At 33.4% G+C, this 17,811-nt stretch overlaps 1 protein-coding gene across 3 annotated transcripts in view; it reads right to left on the bottom strand.

Moving 5' to 3' along the window:
* Nucleotides 1-542: 542 nt before the first annotated feature.
* Nucleotides 543-17,811, bottom strand: part of LOC128988710 (histone-lysine N-methyltransferase KMT5B) — a 36,265-nt gene continuing 18,996 nt past the window's right edge. For 2 of the 3 annotated variants that reach the window (XM_054410277.1, XM_054410279.1), the window contains 4 exons: nt 10,626-10,738; nt 9,729-9,915; nt 9,153-9,289; nt 3,931-7,363 (listed from right to left, as the gene is read on the bottom strand). In XM_054410277.1, coding sequence (XP_054266252.1) covers nt 5,860-7,363; nt 9,153-9,289; nt 9,729-9,915; nt 10,626-10,738 — 1,941 coding nt within the window. In that variant the 3' untranslated portion in view covers nt 3,931-5,859. Of the gene's footprint in view, nt 3,048-3,930; nt 7,364-9,152; nt 9,290-9,728; nt 9,916-10,625; nt 10,739-17,811 lie in introns of those variants that run through there. The other variant, XM_054410278.1, reaches the window with a different exon arrangement.

Genomic DNA, 17,811 nt, shown 5'->3' with positions numbered 1-17,811 from the left:
ATGAATTTTGAAAATCAACACTAAAAATTTTGGGTCATGATATTTGTATGTTTAGTTTATTTTTTACATCATCCTTTGGTAAAAAATTTGTTTACATGCTATTTATGACTGAATCATTATTATGAAATCAATCACGTTTCCACATATTCTATAGCCTACTTAATTTATTGTGTCTGTTTGGTTAAAGACATTGATGTCTGTGTACAGTATTTTTTTTTTAACTGTACAACTATTACAACAAAATAACAATCTGTTTTTAAAACTAGGATTATTACTTAGGTATTTTAAACAAACAAGTTCATACACTGTAAATTTTACTGCCAAAATAGAGAGATAGAGGAATCAGTCTTCATCAGAACTCTATGTGCAATTTTTAAATTCCAATGACCATTGCCATTGGTAATACAAAAGAGAAAATTAAAAGTGGAACGTTAATATTTAGTTTCCCAATTCCCAGAGACCTTGATAGAAATTATAACCCTATAACGTGGCAAAAAATATGCTTACACAAGGAGCAACTGGGAGTAACTGATAAAAACAGGTTGTTTTAAGAAATTGTTATTTATTCACAATATATACTTTCAGTCGTGAAGGAAAAACAAACTATATTAAATAAATACAATATATTATGTACATATCATACACATGAAATAACATCTTAGTTTTAACAATGTTTACAGAGAAATACGGAGGAATTAGAGACTCCAGCACGGAAATATTAGAATGCGTAGCATTCAAACTAAACTTAGGCATAAGCCTATATGTATTTACACAATTATCCTAACATTTACACATTAACAATACCACTAGGCTCAGTCAAGGGAACAATTTAAAGTCAAATTGTTAACTAGATGCACTCAATTGTGGAAACATTTAATTGTCTAGTACACAAATATTTTATTCCAAAGATAAATACAAGTATTTTATTCAATTTATTTGACAAATTACACAGATTAATCAACCATAAACAAATATGCTTAAATAGATCTGTAGAAAACATTGATTTCAATGGAAATTTGTCCTCTAAGGTAGGTTATTTCCGTACTTTGCATACATACACCTTTGTACCCGTGATTCTTTCCTCAAGTTTTACTTTGTTAAATCAATAAAAAACAAAATTGGTTTGGCTTTCAACATGTTTACTGATCATATCATCCTAACCTTTAACAAATTTATTTAATCAAAATTTAAACATAGATTACAAATTAAATGTAGAAACTTTTACCAACAGCTATCAAATGTTGAACTGTAGTTAGTTAGTATTACAATCATAATACAAATCCATAATGTAATTTTATATGTAAATGTTATTTCAGTCAAATATTAGACTAACAATCAGTCTTATTATTAAAAAGGAAACCACTCGACTACAAAAAAGAGAATGAAAAATAAAACACATTTTGGTAGTATGTGATGTATAAATTTATCTAACTGTGCAGTTTTCCGACTATTAAGACATATACAACAATTCCCTCTAAATCCAAATTTTTTATTTTTGTAAACAATGAGACTTTAAAATAAATATATATATATATATATATAAAATAATTGAAACACATAGAAAACTACACAAATACTACCATAAAACGATTATAATACAGAATCAACTACAAATTGGAATACAAAATGTCCTTTACAGAAATTTCAATAACTTTAATATGAGATGGACACATTACTTACATGATGTAAGAAGTCAACAGTGTAAAATGCTTCTGAAATAACGTCATAGAATGCTATTAGGGTAATGAGATTTATAAGTTTAGTCAAAAAAAGGATACAAGAACAATAAAATTTTATCTGTAACACTCTCCCAATTTCTATCACTTCAAACCTCAAGTAAGAAGGATAATCTTAAAAAATTTCTTATAGTTTTGGATGTAATTAATTTTAATAAATTTAATTAGTAACTATCTATTTATATTTACAGACAGGAATGATTGTGTCATAATTGCATAAGCTATATTAATACAGCTCTTTCATTCTGGCAAAAATTAATTAGCAAAATTGATTAGCTTGTATGTGCCATTGACTTCAGAACACAAAGTAGACATTCCATCTCAGCTGAGCCATTTTTTATTCAAAAAGAATAAAATAGAATGAGCCTTTCACAGGAAAAGCCAAAGTCTAAAATGATATTTTTTTCTCTAGGTTTTTGTTAAAGAGATAGTTGATGTAACATAAATAGTATAGCTTATAATAAGTCGTCCTACTATTATTAAAATGAAACAGTTAGTGAACTTGACAGAAATAATAAATTTGAATCAGTGCGCTCTTGTCGGTGGCTAAAATCAACCTTTCTACCTTTTGATTCTAAAACTGACAAGAGCTTTAACATGGGGATGGAATGTCTAGTTTTATCAATAGTCAAAAGTGGTGCATATTAACAATACATTCTTGAGAGGTGATATTTCAAATTACGTTCCAGTAGATAGTCAAAAGACAAACTTAGAGAAAGAGATTTTTGTAAACTATAAACATTAAACTGAAAAAAAAAACTAACTAAAGACAATCACTTATGGTATAATTGTTTACATTGATCTTTTCAAAGATAGTAAACACTCATCAATACAGCCAATTTTGACAGCAGTTGATAAAGCAAAATTAAGAATGCACTATTTTAACTACACAGTTTTGTAGCAGATTTCATTACTATACTGGTTGTTTATTTTGAAAATCCAGGATACACAATTAAAACTTTTTCGCTAAGTGGTATATAAAAAGAGTACCCAAACGGTACTGCAATACATTTCTTATTTAGTATACTTCAAACATAATTACTTTTTTTCTCTATTAGTTCGGATAGATGAGTGTTTACTGTACACAAATCAGAAGATCTTCCTCTGAATCACTAACAGAAGCCCAATTTCTTTGTTGACACAAAGTAGGGTTGTAAGGAGCAAAGGGTGAGAATACTAAAGCATTGGGTCAATAACTCGGAACGGAAGTTATTAGTGTGGAGAAAGTAAGAAATAAAAAGCAAATACAAGTTCTTGCCGTCAAACTGAAATGGTTATTTCTTCTGAATGATGGATGTTTTCAGAGCTTACCTATAAACATAAAATATTTATTTTAAAATTGACAATCAGGTGGAATGACTATTTGTAAACAGAATAATCTCATTCTACGATAATTTCCTCCCTTAGACATTAACACATTTGCGACGTCATGCACTTTATCGTACACAAGTACTTTTTAGTGAATTTCCCTATAGGGAATAAACTATTAACATAGGTACTTTTAATACTTTAAACTGAAATGGCGACCATACGAAGGTATTATTTTAAGCAAAGTATGAATAGAGATGGGTGTAGGATGAGTGGTGCAATCTTGTAGTCTTATTACTGATTAAGGCCGAAATGTTCCTTAGACAGGACTGTTATAGCCCATACAGCCAAGAGACCTATAGTACAGTTTATAGTGGAATCTGGACCATGTTTTTGCCTTGTAATTTACAAATTGGTCTAATTATCAGGATAGTACTGCAGATAGTCGCAGTACTCACTAGTGCGGATATTAATCCCCACCAGGGAGTATCCCGGTCGTGGTGTTTAAAAAGAGTTTGTACAGAATCCAAAAATAAGAGTAAACGAATGAAAAGTGCCAAAAATGAAAAAGTTAAGCGTTGTATCAGTGGTTTCAAGTGCAAAGAGACAGAGTTACAACCAGTGACGTAGCCAGGGGGGGGGGTCCTGGGGGTCCGGACCCCCCCCTTCCGATCCTAAATATAATATTTTTTTGTTAAATTAAACGTAAAATTATATAATAATACTAGATTGACGTTGGGGTTGATTATTTTCAATGCCAGGAGAGCTAAAAAAATACCGTTTTAGGGCCTTTATTTTCAAAAATTTCCCGGACCCCCCCCTCTTTTACCTGGGCCCGGTCGGTCGACCCCCCCTATTTTGAAATTCTGGCTACGTCACTGTTACAACCTTTATCAGGGCCAGGGCCGCAGCTACACATTTTTCTAGGGGATTGTCCTAAAATTTTCACCTTTTCACTATGCAACTCCAGAACTTTTCCTAAGTGCCAATGGCATGTCACATTCAATCTTATGAGGCACGAAACGTTTTTAAGACAATTTTTTTTTCAATATAATCTTTCTGGAATGTTCTCGGTGTAGTGGACTTATACTTGTAGTGGACCTGGCCTTTATTCTTGAACTGAAGGAGGAGGGTCACGTTGATATGGTCGCACGGCTTCATTGGCAACAAATAATGCAAACGACATAGCAATGCTGCATTTCCAAAAAGCAAATACTGTAAATTAGCTAATATTTAAATAGCGACGTTTACATGCATTGTTGTTAACCAACATATTTTATTAAGATGATTAGATCTAGTTTAAAGGGAGGTAGTTAAATGGTAATTACTCTTTGTGCCAATTTTTTAAAACGAGGTTGTGTTTTTTTTTATATCTCACTTAAGAGCTAGGGGGCCACAGTTCGTAATAGGCCACTGCAAATCATCTGTTAAGATACCACTTTTGGCAAGATTTCTGTGTTTGGATGTTATTAGACACGATAAGAGCACAATGAACTTCTTCTGCAGATGAAGAATCTGTTGGTTAAGAGAAATACAAGCTAAACTAAGAATGTCACAATCCAAGCGCATTTGAATGGCTCTGGCCTGAAATTTTTTGTGGTATCGAGTTTCAGCATTTTTTATGTAACTATCTTGGTAAGTTTCATAGTATATTTTTGGCTACTCCTCGGTGCACTTTGAGAATATTTTTTTAGGGATTAATTAAATGGTTTTTGTTGTTGAGTAGCGCTAGTAAACATGCACAACCCTTTTTGATAGTCTAATAACATTCAAATGCACTCTCCAAGATTGCAAGTTCATATTTGTATATCCATATTATGTTTTAATTGTAATTAAAAAGACGTATGTGATGGCGATTGGCGAGTCATTTAAAATACTAATACATTTATTGTAAAATGCTATTTGCAAAATAAAATAGAGAATGGTTTTGATTGTCGTGTTAATTTCACTACCAAATAAGAAAATAGAAATTTTCACCGTAGTCGCAAACATGTTAAAGGGAACAAAGTATGTAAATGGAAAGCAAAAGGAATTTAAATTAAGTAAGTAAACTCACAAGTAATCTTGTCTCTGATGGAATAGCCACTCAAATAGTATTATGTCCAAGGCTGGTATTTGTAGGTAAGCAAGTTAAAACATGTACTATGTTAAATTTATGAAAGAAAAGATCTTTTTGTTTGATAATTCTGGCTGAAATGTCAGTGTTAAAAATTAATATTGCCAACATCAACATTAAAAAAAAAAATCTATCATTGATTTCTAAGGAGGAAAACAGTGACAAGATTTTAAAAAGCTTTGGTCATCAAAAGCTTTATGATTATATCATAGATTACCTATGACTATTCTGTCATGCACTCTAAAGAGTATGGCTGTTTATTTTTAAATTAAAATGAAAACCTCATTATACTAAAACAACAACTTTAAAAAACATACAAAAATATACAAAATAAAAATAAAAGGATTTTTAATGTTGCATAAAAAGTCTCACCTTTTACACAAATGACAATCTAGTTTAAAAGTTTTTTTTATTTGTAAAAGTTTAGGCATTAGCCTGAAAAATATATTATAACTATCCTACAATTTAAAAGCGTAACTTTTTTATTCCCTTATCCTATTTCTAATCGACTATGTCTTAAAGCATAATTTCGTATGAAAATTAATACTTACAAAATGTTTTCAGTTATTTACAACAACCAAACCTCGAATACTAAAACAAATAAATATCACAAATACAGGAAAACAACAGCTAAGAACAATTTAGCGTAACAGCCGAATGTTAAAAATTACCATAACAGTCTTATAGGATAAAACATTTTCATGTCATGACCGCAGATAGCATAGTGCGCTCTGGGACATTGATAGTCTGTGTTTCACCCCCTAGAATCAGCCTTACCCTTTTAATAGTTGTTAGCGCCAGGTGTTCCTTAGCTTTCCTTCGCCTCTTGTCCTTGTTCTTATGCTTCTTTTTTCTGTGAAAGTCCTCTTGATCAGTACTCTCGACACACAACGGGTCATACTCTGTTCTTAACACTTCATATTCTGGTTCTTCACTCCAGCTTGTCCCTGACTCTGAGGAATCCCCTACTATCGGACTTCTCTTCAATCTCAGAGTCACTTTTATTCGACCCTGTTTCTCCGGAGTAGATGGCTCCGACACTTCCATTTTGTTAGAAACTGGCTCGTCCATCTCTTTCTTTTCTTCCAACTTCATTCTTCTCAGTGCCATCATTGGCTCAGTGGATTCACAGTCAAAATCGTCAAATTCATAAACATCTTTTTCATGAACTTCCCTTTTAGCGACAAATTCTTTTCTACTGAGATCATTTTCGAGTTTTATCGAGTCCGCAGTTGGCACACGAGCTTCAACGAAGGACTCAGCTTCATCGTGGAGTTCACTTTTAATTGGTAACTGTTCGCTGTCAGATAACGGTTCAGTTTTGAGGATCACAGTTTCACTGGCACTATTATACCTGGACCGTCTGTTGGCCAATGACCTTTTTGATTTACTTACTGGCATATAAACACCATCTAAAACCGAGTTCCCTTTACCTAAAACGCTTTTCCTACGCCTATTACTCACTCTAACTAAAGCTACTGCTTTATCGTTTTCCTTTTTAGACACTGATACTTCTGTCCGTTTCACTTTAGTATCGACTGGCTCTATCACTTTAGTTTTCTCTGATATCGAGCTAAGACCGCACAAATCATTGTTGTTGTTGTTAGTTTTCTCTTTCATTATCGTAGACATGTTGACAGGTTCCAGTGAAGGTTCACTCAGCCTCTTGTGGTTTCGCAGTGACATACCGATGGACGTGTTTTCACTAGCTACATCTGGTGCAGGCGTACCTTGACACGGAACAGCCAATCCTCCACCTTCATCTGGGTCTTTCTTCCGATTTAATGACTTCCGTAAATTTCTTGCTTGAAGCCTACTTTCTCTATCCACTTCTTTGATTAAGGGTTCATTGTGGGCTCCAAAACTCGACAGCAGCTTGCTATCATCAGCTGTGATGTCTGAAAATTTAGTGCCTTGTGCAATCAGTAGTTCTGCGTCGTACTTGGTCAGGCCCTTCTGTCGCAGCTCACGCATACTCAGCGGTGTCACTGCACTGTTCACCTTCCCCTCTCCAACAGATGACGAACATCGACTGTTGCTGTCACTTCCACATTCTGATGCAGCGGATGAGGATTCAGTTTTGTTAGGAGTTTTCTGTCGACTTTTCATCCTATTTAGCCGGTTGTCAGTCTCCCTGAGTTTGTAGCCAGTTTTTCCAGTATCTTCTTCAATATTTTCCTTAGCGTAAGCTCCCATACTCCTCCTGTAACAAAAAAAATTTTAGTATGTTATTTACAACATTTTTGTATCAATACTACTGTATCTTTTTTAATTGTTCCTTTTTTAGTAATTTTAATGGTGAAAAATAGTTTTAAAACTTTCGGTAAGGTAAAATTAGAATTAGATTTTTCAAGTTTTGGATGGATCCCCAAACTAGTCTAGTAGAGAATCTTTAATTTATTTATAAGCATATATAGTTGAATATAAATAGCAAAAAACTATATCAAATAGATATTATTGTTCACACGTTTGGTAAAAATACAAGATATCTTTTATAGGTATGAACCTATAACAAATAATTATACAGATAGATGGATTTAAACCGACTACAACCATGCTCTAAAATCTGGCAATTCTCAAGGTTAGATAGAGAATTAAATTTTGTAGGCTACATAATGCACAACAAATTTGTCTAATAAAATTCACAGGAAACCAGATCCATCTTCTCAAACTAAAAACAAATTGTTGAATCATTTAGGATTTTACACTTTTAATTTTTTTCAAGTTTCTCAACAAAGAAAATATCCTTATAATATTTCCATTTTATAAATTCCTCGCCTAGTTGGGAATATTTCCAGTCTACACAAATATTATCATTCACTTAACGCTCATCTTTGCCATCAAATACTCACGTTTGTGTTTTGGTGTCGCAATGTATCTATATTAAAATAATTGATAGCCTTACAAACATACATTTTTTTTACTAACGAACAATTAATGTTACCATTGTACTTCTTACAATTTGTGAATAGTAGGCTATATTTATTGTTCTAATTAAAGTAGTTACAGGAATATTTGGAAATTGTTCTGGCTAAAAGTTTAGATAACAATCCTAACATAAACATTGTACAGACGCTCCATATGAATCAATGCTACAGCTGTTTTGGTTGGCTGGAACAACAGTGTTGCCACTTCTGTCTTGGTGCAACCTTGTATTAGAGGAGGCTATGATGTAACAGATAAATCATGTTTACAATAGTGATAGCGATGTGTCAAAACCGAATCTCAAATCCATCAAGACTTTAGAAAAGTTTCGGATTCTATCGGCGAGTTTCAAGATTCAAATCTTTTGAAATTGAGTATTTTAGTTATATCATTGTTTATATCTCAGTTCACACATGAGTTGGAGCTAACATATCACGTACAATACAGTAGTTTCATATTGATATATTTTTAAGACAAACAAATAGTGATGACTAGGCCAATATGTTTTTTTAAATGTATTTAATATTCTTCATTCTTGTTTATGTTAGTGTCAGAAGATTAATTAATGTTAATGTTTGTTGTTTATTTTAATAATTTTCTTTGATGTTTTAAATATACTTTGTCACACAACATATTCATTTTATTATGTCAGGGTCAGGATTTTGAGATTACGGACTTGATTTAAGTTTTGGTTTTGAGTTTTGAAATTTCTGGTTTTGACCATCACTAGTTTACAATAACCTAGTAATTCTACGTTGACATATGGTATAAAAGTGACACTAAGTTTAACAATCTGTTTTGTTCAATCCATTCAATGTTTTGGTGTAATTAGAAGTGTCTTAGGTAAACTTCTTATTTTGTAAGTTTTTGCTCAGAGCATCCAAGAGTTTTCTTTCTTCTCCCTTCTGATGAAGTCCCTAACTGGGACAAAATATTAAGTTTTTCTGTGTTGTGTCATGTGTTTTATGTGTAATCAAGGCTAATCTGGACTCTATCTACCGTAAGCTAGCTGATCCCTATCCTTGTACATACTAATCATATTTGGTATATTAATACACAACGCCTACCTTTCACAAGTTTCGCATTCGCAGTAGCAATTGTTGTCGCCAAAGAAGTCTTCTCCGTAGAAACATGTTATTTCCTCTCCTGCCTCAATGTCCCTCAACACCTTGACACAAGCGGTGTCTCGACCAGTGGCCACAAACTGCAACACGCGACACAACACAAGGTGAACACCTTCATATAGCCTTCTTCGACAGTTGTAAATTTGCAATAGGAATATGTGTTTAAAATTAGAGAAATTTGGTGAATGTCTATGTACGTTCCCAGTATAGAACGACAGCCAGTTTTGTCCAGCTTTAAGCCTGCGTTTGGAACCCGAATACTGTTGCTGTCTGATTGATACTTGTACAAGTACATCAATAAACACTGAAACACAAAATATTGCCATTGTGGCACATCTTTCCTTGCTTAGCTGAGCTCAGTCTATCTGGCTAAATATTGTCAATATGCAAATGTGACTGGATGATCTCGACTGGGTATTATATATGCTAGCTTGACAAAACTCACTTGAGATTTAGGTTTATATTTGCTGAATAATTAATTACAATTCAATTGAGACTCCCACATTGGTCTGAGCTTACCTTACAATTGGCCCTACAGTCGTGGTTGATGAAAGCCGCAGGTCCGAGCCACAGCTGTGCACAGTTCTTGCGGCAGCTGAACATGACGGAGAAGTCATTCTTGCCTGTGTGTAACAACTGGTTCTCCTCCTCTAGCGTCAACTCAGCAATACACCCGACCAGACAGTTTATCTTTTCATTTTTATACCTAAGACGAACAATAAGTGTTTTAAGTCAAAGAGAGCTTTGAATTACTATGGTAAAACACAAATGCAATCAAAACAATTCATCTGACTACATATTTATTCAGAGTTGTTAAAATTATGATTGTAAAACCTTTTCAAAACTAAGACATTATTTTAATAAAAATCTAAATTTTTAGAAAACAATAACAACAACTAAAACAAGTTAAAACATATAAAAACCAGGACAGCTGATCAGATATAAAATCAAGGATAGTAAATCACAGGAGTATTCAATCAAATAAATGTTTTTCACAGTAATCATATCACAGGTTCCATCCTGAGAAAAGCTAGTACCGTAGCTTTTTGAATGGTTAAAAACATGGACTTGGCTCTCATTGGATTTTTAATAGATGATCATCCTGGACTTGTCCTGGCTAAAAGAACACATGGTTTTCGGTGATGAAATTAATGCCGGTAACTAGAGGCGATCTAACACTCATCCTTCACTAACATTTAGGTTCAAATTTGCCTGGCTGAATCCTCCCCGTATTTGGTGATTGGTTCATATGTACGAGTGTGTGTGTTTATAACTTCTACATAAATAGGCTTCAGGGAATTGTTTGCTTTATCAAACAGCTTTTAAAGAGAAAGCAACAGAGTTTAGAGATAGTACAACAGTACAACTGGGCGGATATCAAAAATGTAAAAATTAACATTGAGATACCAAACTTACCACTTCTTGGTAGCAGATATTTTTGCACCTTTCTGGCCTTCTAGAGAGTACCTATAACATGGCTCTATGGTAAAGCCAGAATCCTTGTCAAATACTCTTAGGTATCTGTAGATCTGAAAAAAATAAAACAAATTCAAATAGTTGTAGGCTTTTGCCTTTTTCTTAGTTCTCCATTTATACCAAACTAGCTGTTACCCATGGGCTTCACCCCGTTTGACTTCATAAGTATTGATAACTATTGATTGGTTACGTTGTATCACGGCTGCTTGGTTGAAATTAGCAACTGTTGTCATAAATTTAGACAATTAATAGTGCTGCGTTGGTACATCTTGTAACCTTTTAATGCTATTTATCATCACAGAATAAAATTGTTAAGTTGAAATAGCTGTTAAGATCCTTTAATTCCATTTATACTAGAGGTCGTCCAGAGGTCGAAACTCGACCAAAAATATGTAATGTACAGACTTCTCCATTTTCACCTGTAAATAAAACATGTGATGATTGGAATTTATTTCATTTCTTTTGATTTTCTGTTTATATTTTGTTGTTATTTCGTCACCAGCATGGCAACTCATAAGACCCATGTTATTTTTTTTTCAAATTTCAAATTCGTTTTTTGTGCTTATTTTTGAGCCTATTTTAATTTATGAAGGGATTCTGCACATCTACAGGAAAATACCTTCCTAACAGTATGAGTAGATTTTCCTTGTGATGCACACGAGGTGAGAAAAAAGGTTTTAAAGAAACATGCTTGCCTATTAATATACAGGGTGGCTGAAAAGTAACTTGCACCCCCCCTTAACTTTTCAACCATTTGAGATATTTGAAATCGGTTTGCGGCAACCTTCTTAGATATGAGGGGCTACAATAATTATGGTCGGTTTTGAAAATTTTGCCTTTAGGGGTAGCGGGGGTAGGGGGTATCTCAAACTTTTCAAATGACAAGTATAGTCGAGTTTGGTATCATTTTACAGGTCTTGACGAAACAAATTGACATAAAGAAAACCAACATTGGCTCATTAATAACAAAATGGCGCCCTAAAACGTTTTAAATCCAAATAACTATGAGGGTGGCAAAAAAATTAACTTGCACCCTCTTTAACTTTTCTAACTATTTGAGATAATTGAAATCGGTTTGCGGCAACTTGTTTGGATACAAAGGGCTACAAGAATTATGGTGAGTTTTGAAAATTTTGCCCTTCTAGGGGTAGCGGAGGTTACTTTAAATAACCATTGCCTCAATCATTTTTAGCTGCCATTTTGTTATTATTGGTCCAATTCTATTTTCTTTATGTTATTTGTTATGTTTCGTCACGACCTGTAAAATGATACCAAACTCGACTATACTTGCTATTTGAAAATTTTGAGCTACCCCCTACCCCCGCTACCCCTAAGGGCAAAATTTTCAAAACTGAACATAACATTAATTGTTGTTGCATTGTATCACTCAACTGCTGGCAACCCTAAAATTTTTCTTGACATATTAGATAAGTTTTCGTTTTCAATCTCTCAGTGGAAAACCTATGTGACTGTTGTAACAGGTGATTTCAATGAAAATTTTGATGTGCTTAAAGACAAAATACCCCCGCCGCAGCAAACCTGCCGTCTAAGCGAATTTCCATTTGGCCGAATTGATTTTCAATTGATCTATTTAAATAACATTAGGTTTAACGAGTACCTAGGTTTGCTGCTACAAGGAAACTAATAAAGTAGTGTGGTTTTAGTAAAATATTGATAGCTTACTATAAAATAAATAAATTTGCCAAGTTTGATCAAAATATATCCATAAACAAGCAAACTACAACATTTTACAATATTCTCCATAAGAATAACATGGGAATTTTAAATTTACCATTTTTTTAGTTTTCTCCGTAACCAATAACCGTACAAAAACACTTTGATATACTGAATTGTTTGTTTTTTTAAGCTCTTTAAGAAGGTTTAGAGAAAAATTGGGAAATTTTGTGTTTTGAGGGTAAAAAGTGAGAAAAACCAATTTTTACCCCATAAAACCCCCCATAAAACCCTGTTCCCATGGTCCGATCATGCTGGATCGCGAACTCATTCAAGTTTATCCCGTCTTACACCTTCAAACCAAATTTCATCAAAATCGGATAAAAATTACTCAAGTTATCGTGTTCACGGACACATATATATATATATCTATATATATATATAAAAATTTGAACGAATGGTGTTTTTGGCCTCTGGGGACATTAAAATGAAAAAGTAAATCGGTCCCGGGCCTAAGTCTTACCCATCGATGTATAATAACTCCCTGGATTGCGCGCTCAGGTTGAAGTAGGGCTCGAAAAACGGTCCGTCGCTGACTCGCTCTGTCCGCGAGGAGTGGGGATAAAGGCATGAGTCACCCTAGTGGCGAGCGTCGCGCCCGCTCTCGCCGTGTATTGCTATGTTAGTTTTGTGGAAATATTCCGAGGATAATTGATTGTAATGAACTTAAGGAGGTTTTATAAGCAGATATAATTAATCTACGTACTTGCTCACACTTTATAGACTATGTGTCAAAAGTAAATATCATAAGAAATGTAGTGGTGATATAAAAGAGTTAGATTTATTTATATTTGAACATTAACCAGAGCAAAGTATATCACAATAATTATTTGATCACATATGCATGTCATCATTTGCTTCGGTGAAGCCCAATTATTATTGAGAGACTGTGCATCATTTAAGAATATATATTTTGTTTATATTATAATACAGTATGTTTCTTTGTCATACTGTGATTAACGTGTTTGGAAATAATAATATTATGTTGCTAAATAAAATGAATGTATGATATTTAATGCCAATATCTCAAATGTATTCATTATTCTCACTGAAGTAAAATAATAACAAAATATTTTCTTAGGTATTAAATACTACTGTGAAATCCAACATTTATTCTTTGATTCAAAGAATTTTGCTAACTATAGACTTACCGGTAAGCATTAAAATGCATAAAAATAAGCCTGTAAATTAAGTTACCATTCTTCGTAATGTAATGACATATATTTGATGTAATATAATGATAATGAAATGCTAGAAACTCAGTTTCTATATCCCGTAAACTGATGCTGAGCCGGCCGAGCTCCTAGCGCCAATGCTGCGCCAAGCGATTTTATGCCTATTTTTAATCGCTTAAAAATGATACAAGCAGGCTCCGTATCAAAAAAAGCTTCAAATAAAAAATAAAATTAATACTTTGATCTAAAACTTTGCCGCAGGAATTTTTTTCCTGACCAAAAAATAAAAAAGTTCCTCGCTTACTACATATTTCATGTTTTTAATGGTGTTAAAAAACAATCATCTGTTTTAATTTGCCTAAATAAATTATAAAAAATATGTTAGTGTAAAAACTAACTACATAGTATTGAGCACTGGTTTTTCCAGAAAAATAATATATCAATTTGAAATTTTTATGTTAACAAATAAGTGTAGCAGAGCAGGTTGAGTGAATGTATGTTTGTGTAAAACAGAGAGGTCCATTCGGCCCGTCCGCCTCAGTATCCCACCAATTCGACTGGTGGGAACGGACCGTTTTTCCACCACCTAGCGCGCTATCCAGTAGAGTTATTATACATCGATGGTCTTACCATGAGACCTACGGTAATAGCTACTTCCCTATAGGGAAATTCGTTAAAACATCAAAATGTTTTCTTAACCTTTTAAAGCAATATAATTTTTATTGTTATAATTTCAGCCCAACCAGAGGAAAAAATTGTTTGGATAATTTTTTTGCTAATTGCCCACAAGGCCAGGTTAAGTTTTGCAGGATATTTACGTTTCCCTTTTCTGACCATGATGGTATTTTGGTAGGAATGGAGTTTAGGAAAAATAAACCCCCATCTCAAAAAATTAGAGACAACCCAATCAATGATGAACGAGGTAAATGTATAGATTTTGTGGTTCCTAAGTCTGCTTTTGAAAAAAATTAACTTAAGCCTTTTGTCTTATAATTGGGAAAAACAGTTCTTTGGTAACTGCTTCACAGATTCACAAGAAGCCTTTGATATGCTTTTTAACACAATAATTAACAACCTATTGCAATTTCCTGTAAAAAAAATAAACTTCATAAAAGTAAAGTAAACAAAAAATCTGATTGGTTCACCAAAGGACTTAAAAGTTATGAAGGAAAGAATTGTGTTTCTGAAGAGCCTGCTGAAAACTTCCAGTCAGCCAGTTTTAAATCTTATGAATTATTTAAATGATTATAAAAAAAAGTACAGGCAATCTTTGTATAAGGCTAAAAAGGTGTACAATGCCAAATATATTGAAGAAAGTAAAAATAAATGTAAAGCGGCCTGGAACATAATTAAATATCATACTTGTGGTTTACATAAAGCAAACAACCATCACATTGCACCAGATGTCTTTAATACCTTTTTTTGTAGAAAGTGTAGCAAATATAAAAAAACAAATCGGTAACACTAAATTTACTTCCAGTGATTTTTTAAGAAATACAGTTATAACCCCAGATCTTTTCCAATGGAAACTTGTAAATCCTGAAGATATTATACGGGTTGCCAAAAGACTTAGTAATTCAGACAGCTGTGATGTATATAATATGAGTAACAATTGCCTAAAAAGTATTATTCCTAGTATTTCAGTACCCTTGGCATATTGCATAAGTTTTTCATTGATTGAGGGAGTCTTTCCAGATCAGTTAAAAATATCCAGGATATGCCCAGTTCATAAGAAGGGCCCAAGGAACGAACCTTTAAGCTACCGCCCAATTTCAATAATTCCAGTAATTTCAAAAATATATGAAAATATAGTTCATGATCAAATCTATTCCTTTTTTGAAGACTATAAAATTTTTAATCATTGTCAATTCGGGTTTCGAAGGGACAAATAAACAGTCCAAGCTGTAGACAAACTAGTTCGTGAAATTATTTCTTCCTTTGAGACCAAGTCATATGCCCAGGCCACCTTCTGTGATCTTAGCAAGGCATTTGATTGTGTTGATCCAAATGACCTAATAAAAAAATTAAATTACTATGTAATTACAGGCTCTGCTCTAAAGCTCATAAAATCTTACTTATCCAATTGAAGACAAAGGGTTTACACTGATGGTCTCTGGTCTCAAGAAATATCAATAAATGTGGGTGTGCCCCAGGGTTCGGTCCTGGGTCCACTTTTGTTTTTAATTTGCATTAATGATCTCCCAAATTCAGTTAATTCCTCAACTATTCTTTATGCAGATGATACAACCTTTTTCCACAGTAATAATGATTTTGAACAGCTAAATTTATTATCAAAAAATACCCTCACCACATCATTGGACTGGTTCAAAGCAAATGGGTTTCTCTTAAATGAAAGTAAAACACAGTGCGGTTCACGAGTCACGGGTTATCCTTAGTTCGAGCGCAAAATCCAGTTATAGCCAGTTTTTTGCGCCGTGGCTTAGAAATCGGCTTCACGAGTACTAGGTTACCCGCGCTCGGGCGCAGACAGATAAACTTCATCCAATTATGACAGGGATAAACCCGAGCGCAAAAAGTCGGCTTCACGGGTTCAATTAGAGAAAACCCCGGGCCAAATGTCGGGTTCACGAGTCATGGTCTAGCGCAAACTGGATAATCTCGGGCGTAAATAACAATGGTTTTGGACTTCAACTTAACCCTGCTAGGGGGCAGGGTTAAGGTGACATCATGTCGGGATTATCTCATTTGCTCGTTTATTGTTTTTTTGTTAGCAAAAAAAATGTTATATTCGGATTCGCCATTAAATTCCGAACAATTTCATTACCCTCAACATGATATTTATTTTTTCAATTTTTTTACTACTGATTGTCGAAAACATACGAAACATTGTAAAAAGTTGCTGTTTTTAATTTTAATCAATTACTAAATAAAAATATAATTAATAGCTTAACATAGACTTATTTATATAAATTTAAATTGAAAATGAGTTTTATAACGTTACTGTTTTATTTTTTTAAACCACTTTTCAACACTTTTATTTCAGCCGAATAGGCCTAATTGCAAAATAAAAATTTTGGATCCGTATAGGACAATACTTTGGACCACAAGGCAACAATCAGGTATTTTAACCTTTTATTTATTTGTAGCTACATGCTGAGGTATTGAAAAGAGCGCGAAATACTAACTAAGGTGTTTACTGCCATCTGATTTAGAAATTCCACTCCTCTACACAGTTGTACTGTAATGAAATATTATAATATCACTTAGCCTATTACTAATGTTCAATATTTATTTGTTTCTCAATAAAATAAATATATCTACGTCACATATATTGCAATAACTTTCAAACAAAAACATTTACGTTTTATATTATTATTTGTTACATATGAGGGCATCCCGACTCCTATAATATCCAGTTGTTCCTCCAAATTTTTTTTCACAAATTAATAATACATAAAAGATAATCATAAATATTTGAAAAGAACAGTTATTTTATGAAATATTTTGAATGTTTGGATAAAACTGCAAACCTGATAAGTATGTCTTATATTTGAACATTAATGATGATCTAAATTTAGTTTGCAAACATTAGGCCTACCAAGATTTGTTTTAACAAAAATGTTATTAAAAACATAATTGTATTTTCCCGATACATGTCAGTAAAAGTGTAGCCTATTATTCTTATTCATTTCATAATTCAATGATTAATCCAGTAACTTAAAACTTTAGTATAAAATGAATTTAAGTGCAAGTTCACAACCTTTTTATGCAACATCAGTAAACACAAACACTCTGTATACTGTAATTATAATAATTTATCACGTCATCCTATTGTTTTGGGACTCGTCGACCGCGAGCAGCGGCTCGGTAGGTAGCCCACGTGGCTGTTGCCAACCTTATAACGAAAGTTCCCCGTTAAATCCCTGCTGTTGAGCGACGGTCAGCGTTGGTCTCGGCTAAGCTTGATCTCGGCTAACGCTCTATGTCGTGAACCCATTTTTTGGCCGTCGGTTAAAATTGGCCGAGAACAACGATAACCGCGGGCCACAGAACCCCGTACTCGTGAACCGCCTCAGAATGTTGTTTTCAGCCTAAGACCCCTCCCTAATAGCGGGACTGATATCAATATCGCAGTCAATTCGGTTAAATTTTTGGGTATAAAAATAGACAGTACTCTTACCTGGGGATCTCACATTGATTATATAACACCAAAACTATCAAGAACAATATTTCTCCTAAGACGCCTGGTTCATTGC

Source organism: Macrosteles quadrilineatus, unplaced genomic scaffold (assembly GCF_028750875.1).
Source record: "Macrosteles quadrilineatus isolate MER2022 unplaced genomic scaffold, UCM_ALF_1.0 Scaffold_3__2_contigs__length_128488019, whole genome shotgun sequence".
Taxonomy (NCBI): domain Eukaryota; kingdom Metazoa; phylum Arthropoda; class Insecta; order Hemiptera; family Cicadellidae; genus Macrosteles; species Macrosteles quadrilineatus.
The sequence above is the reverse complement of the archived record's forward strand: the minus strand, read 5'-3'. Positions and strand labels throughout refer to the sequence as shown.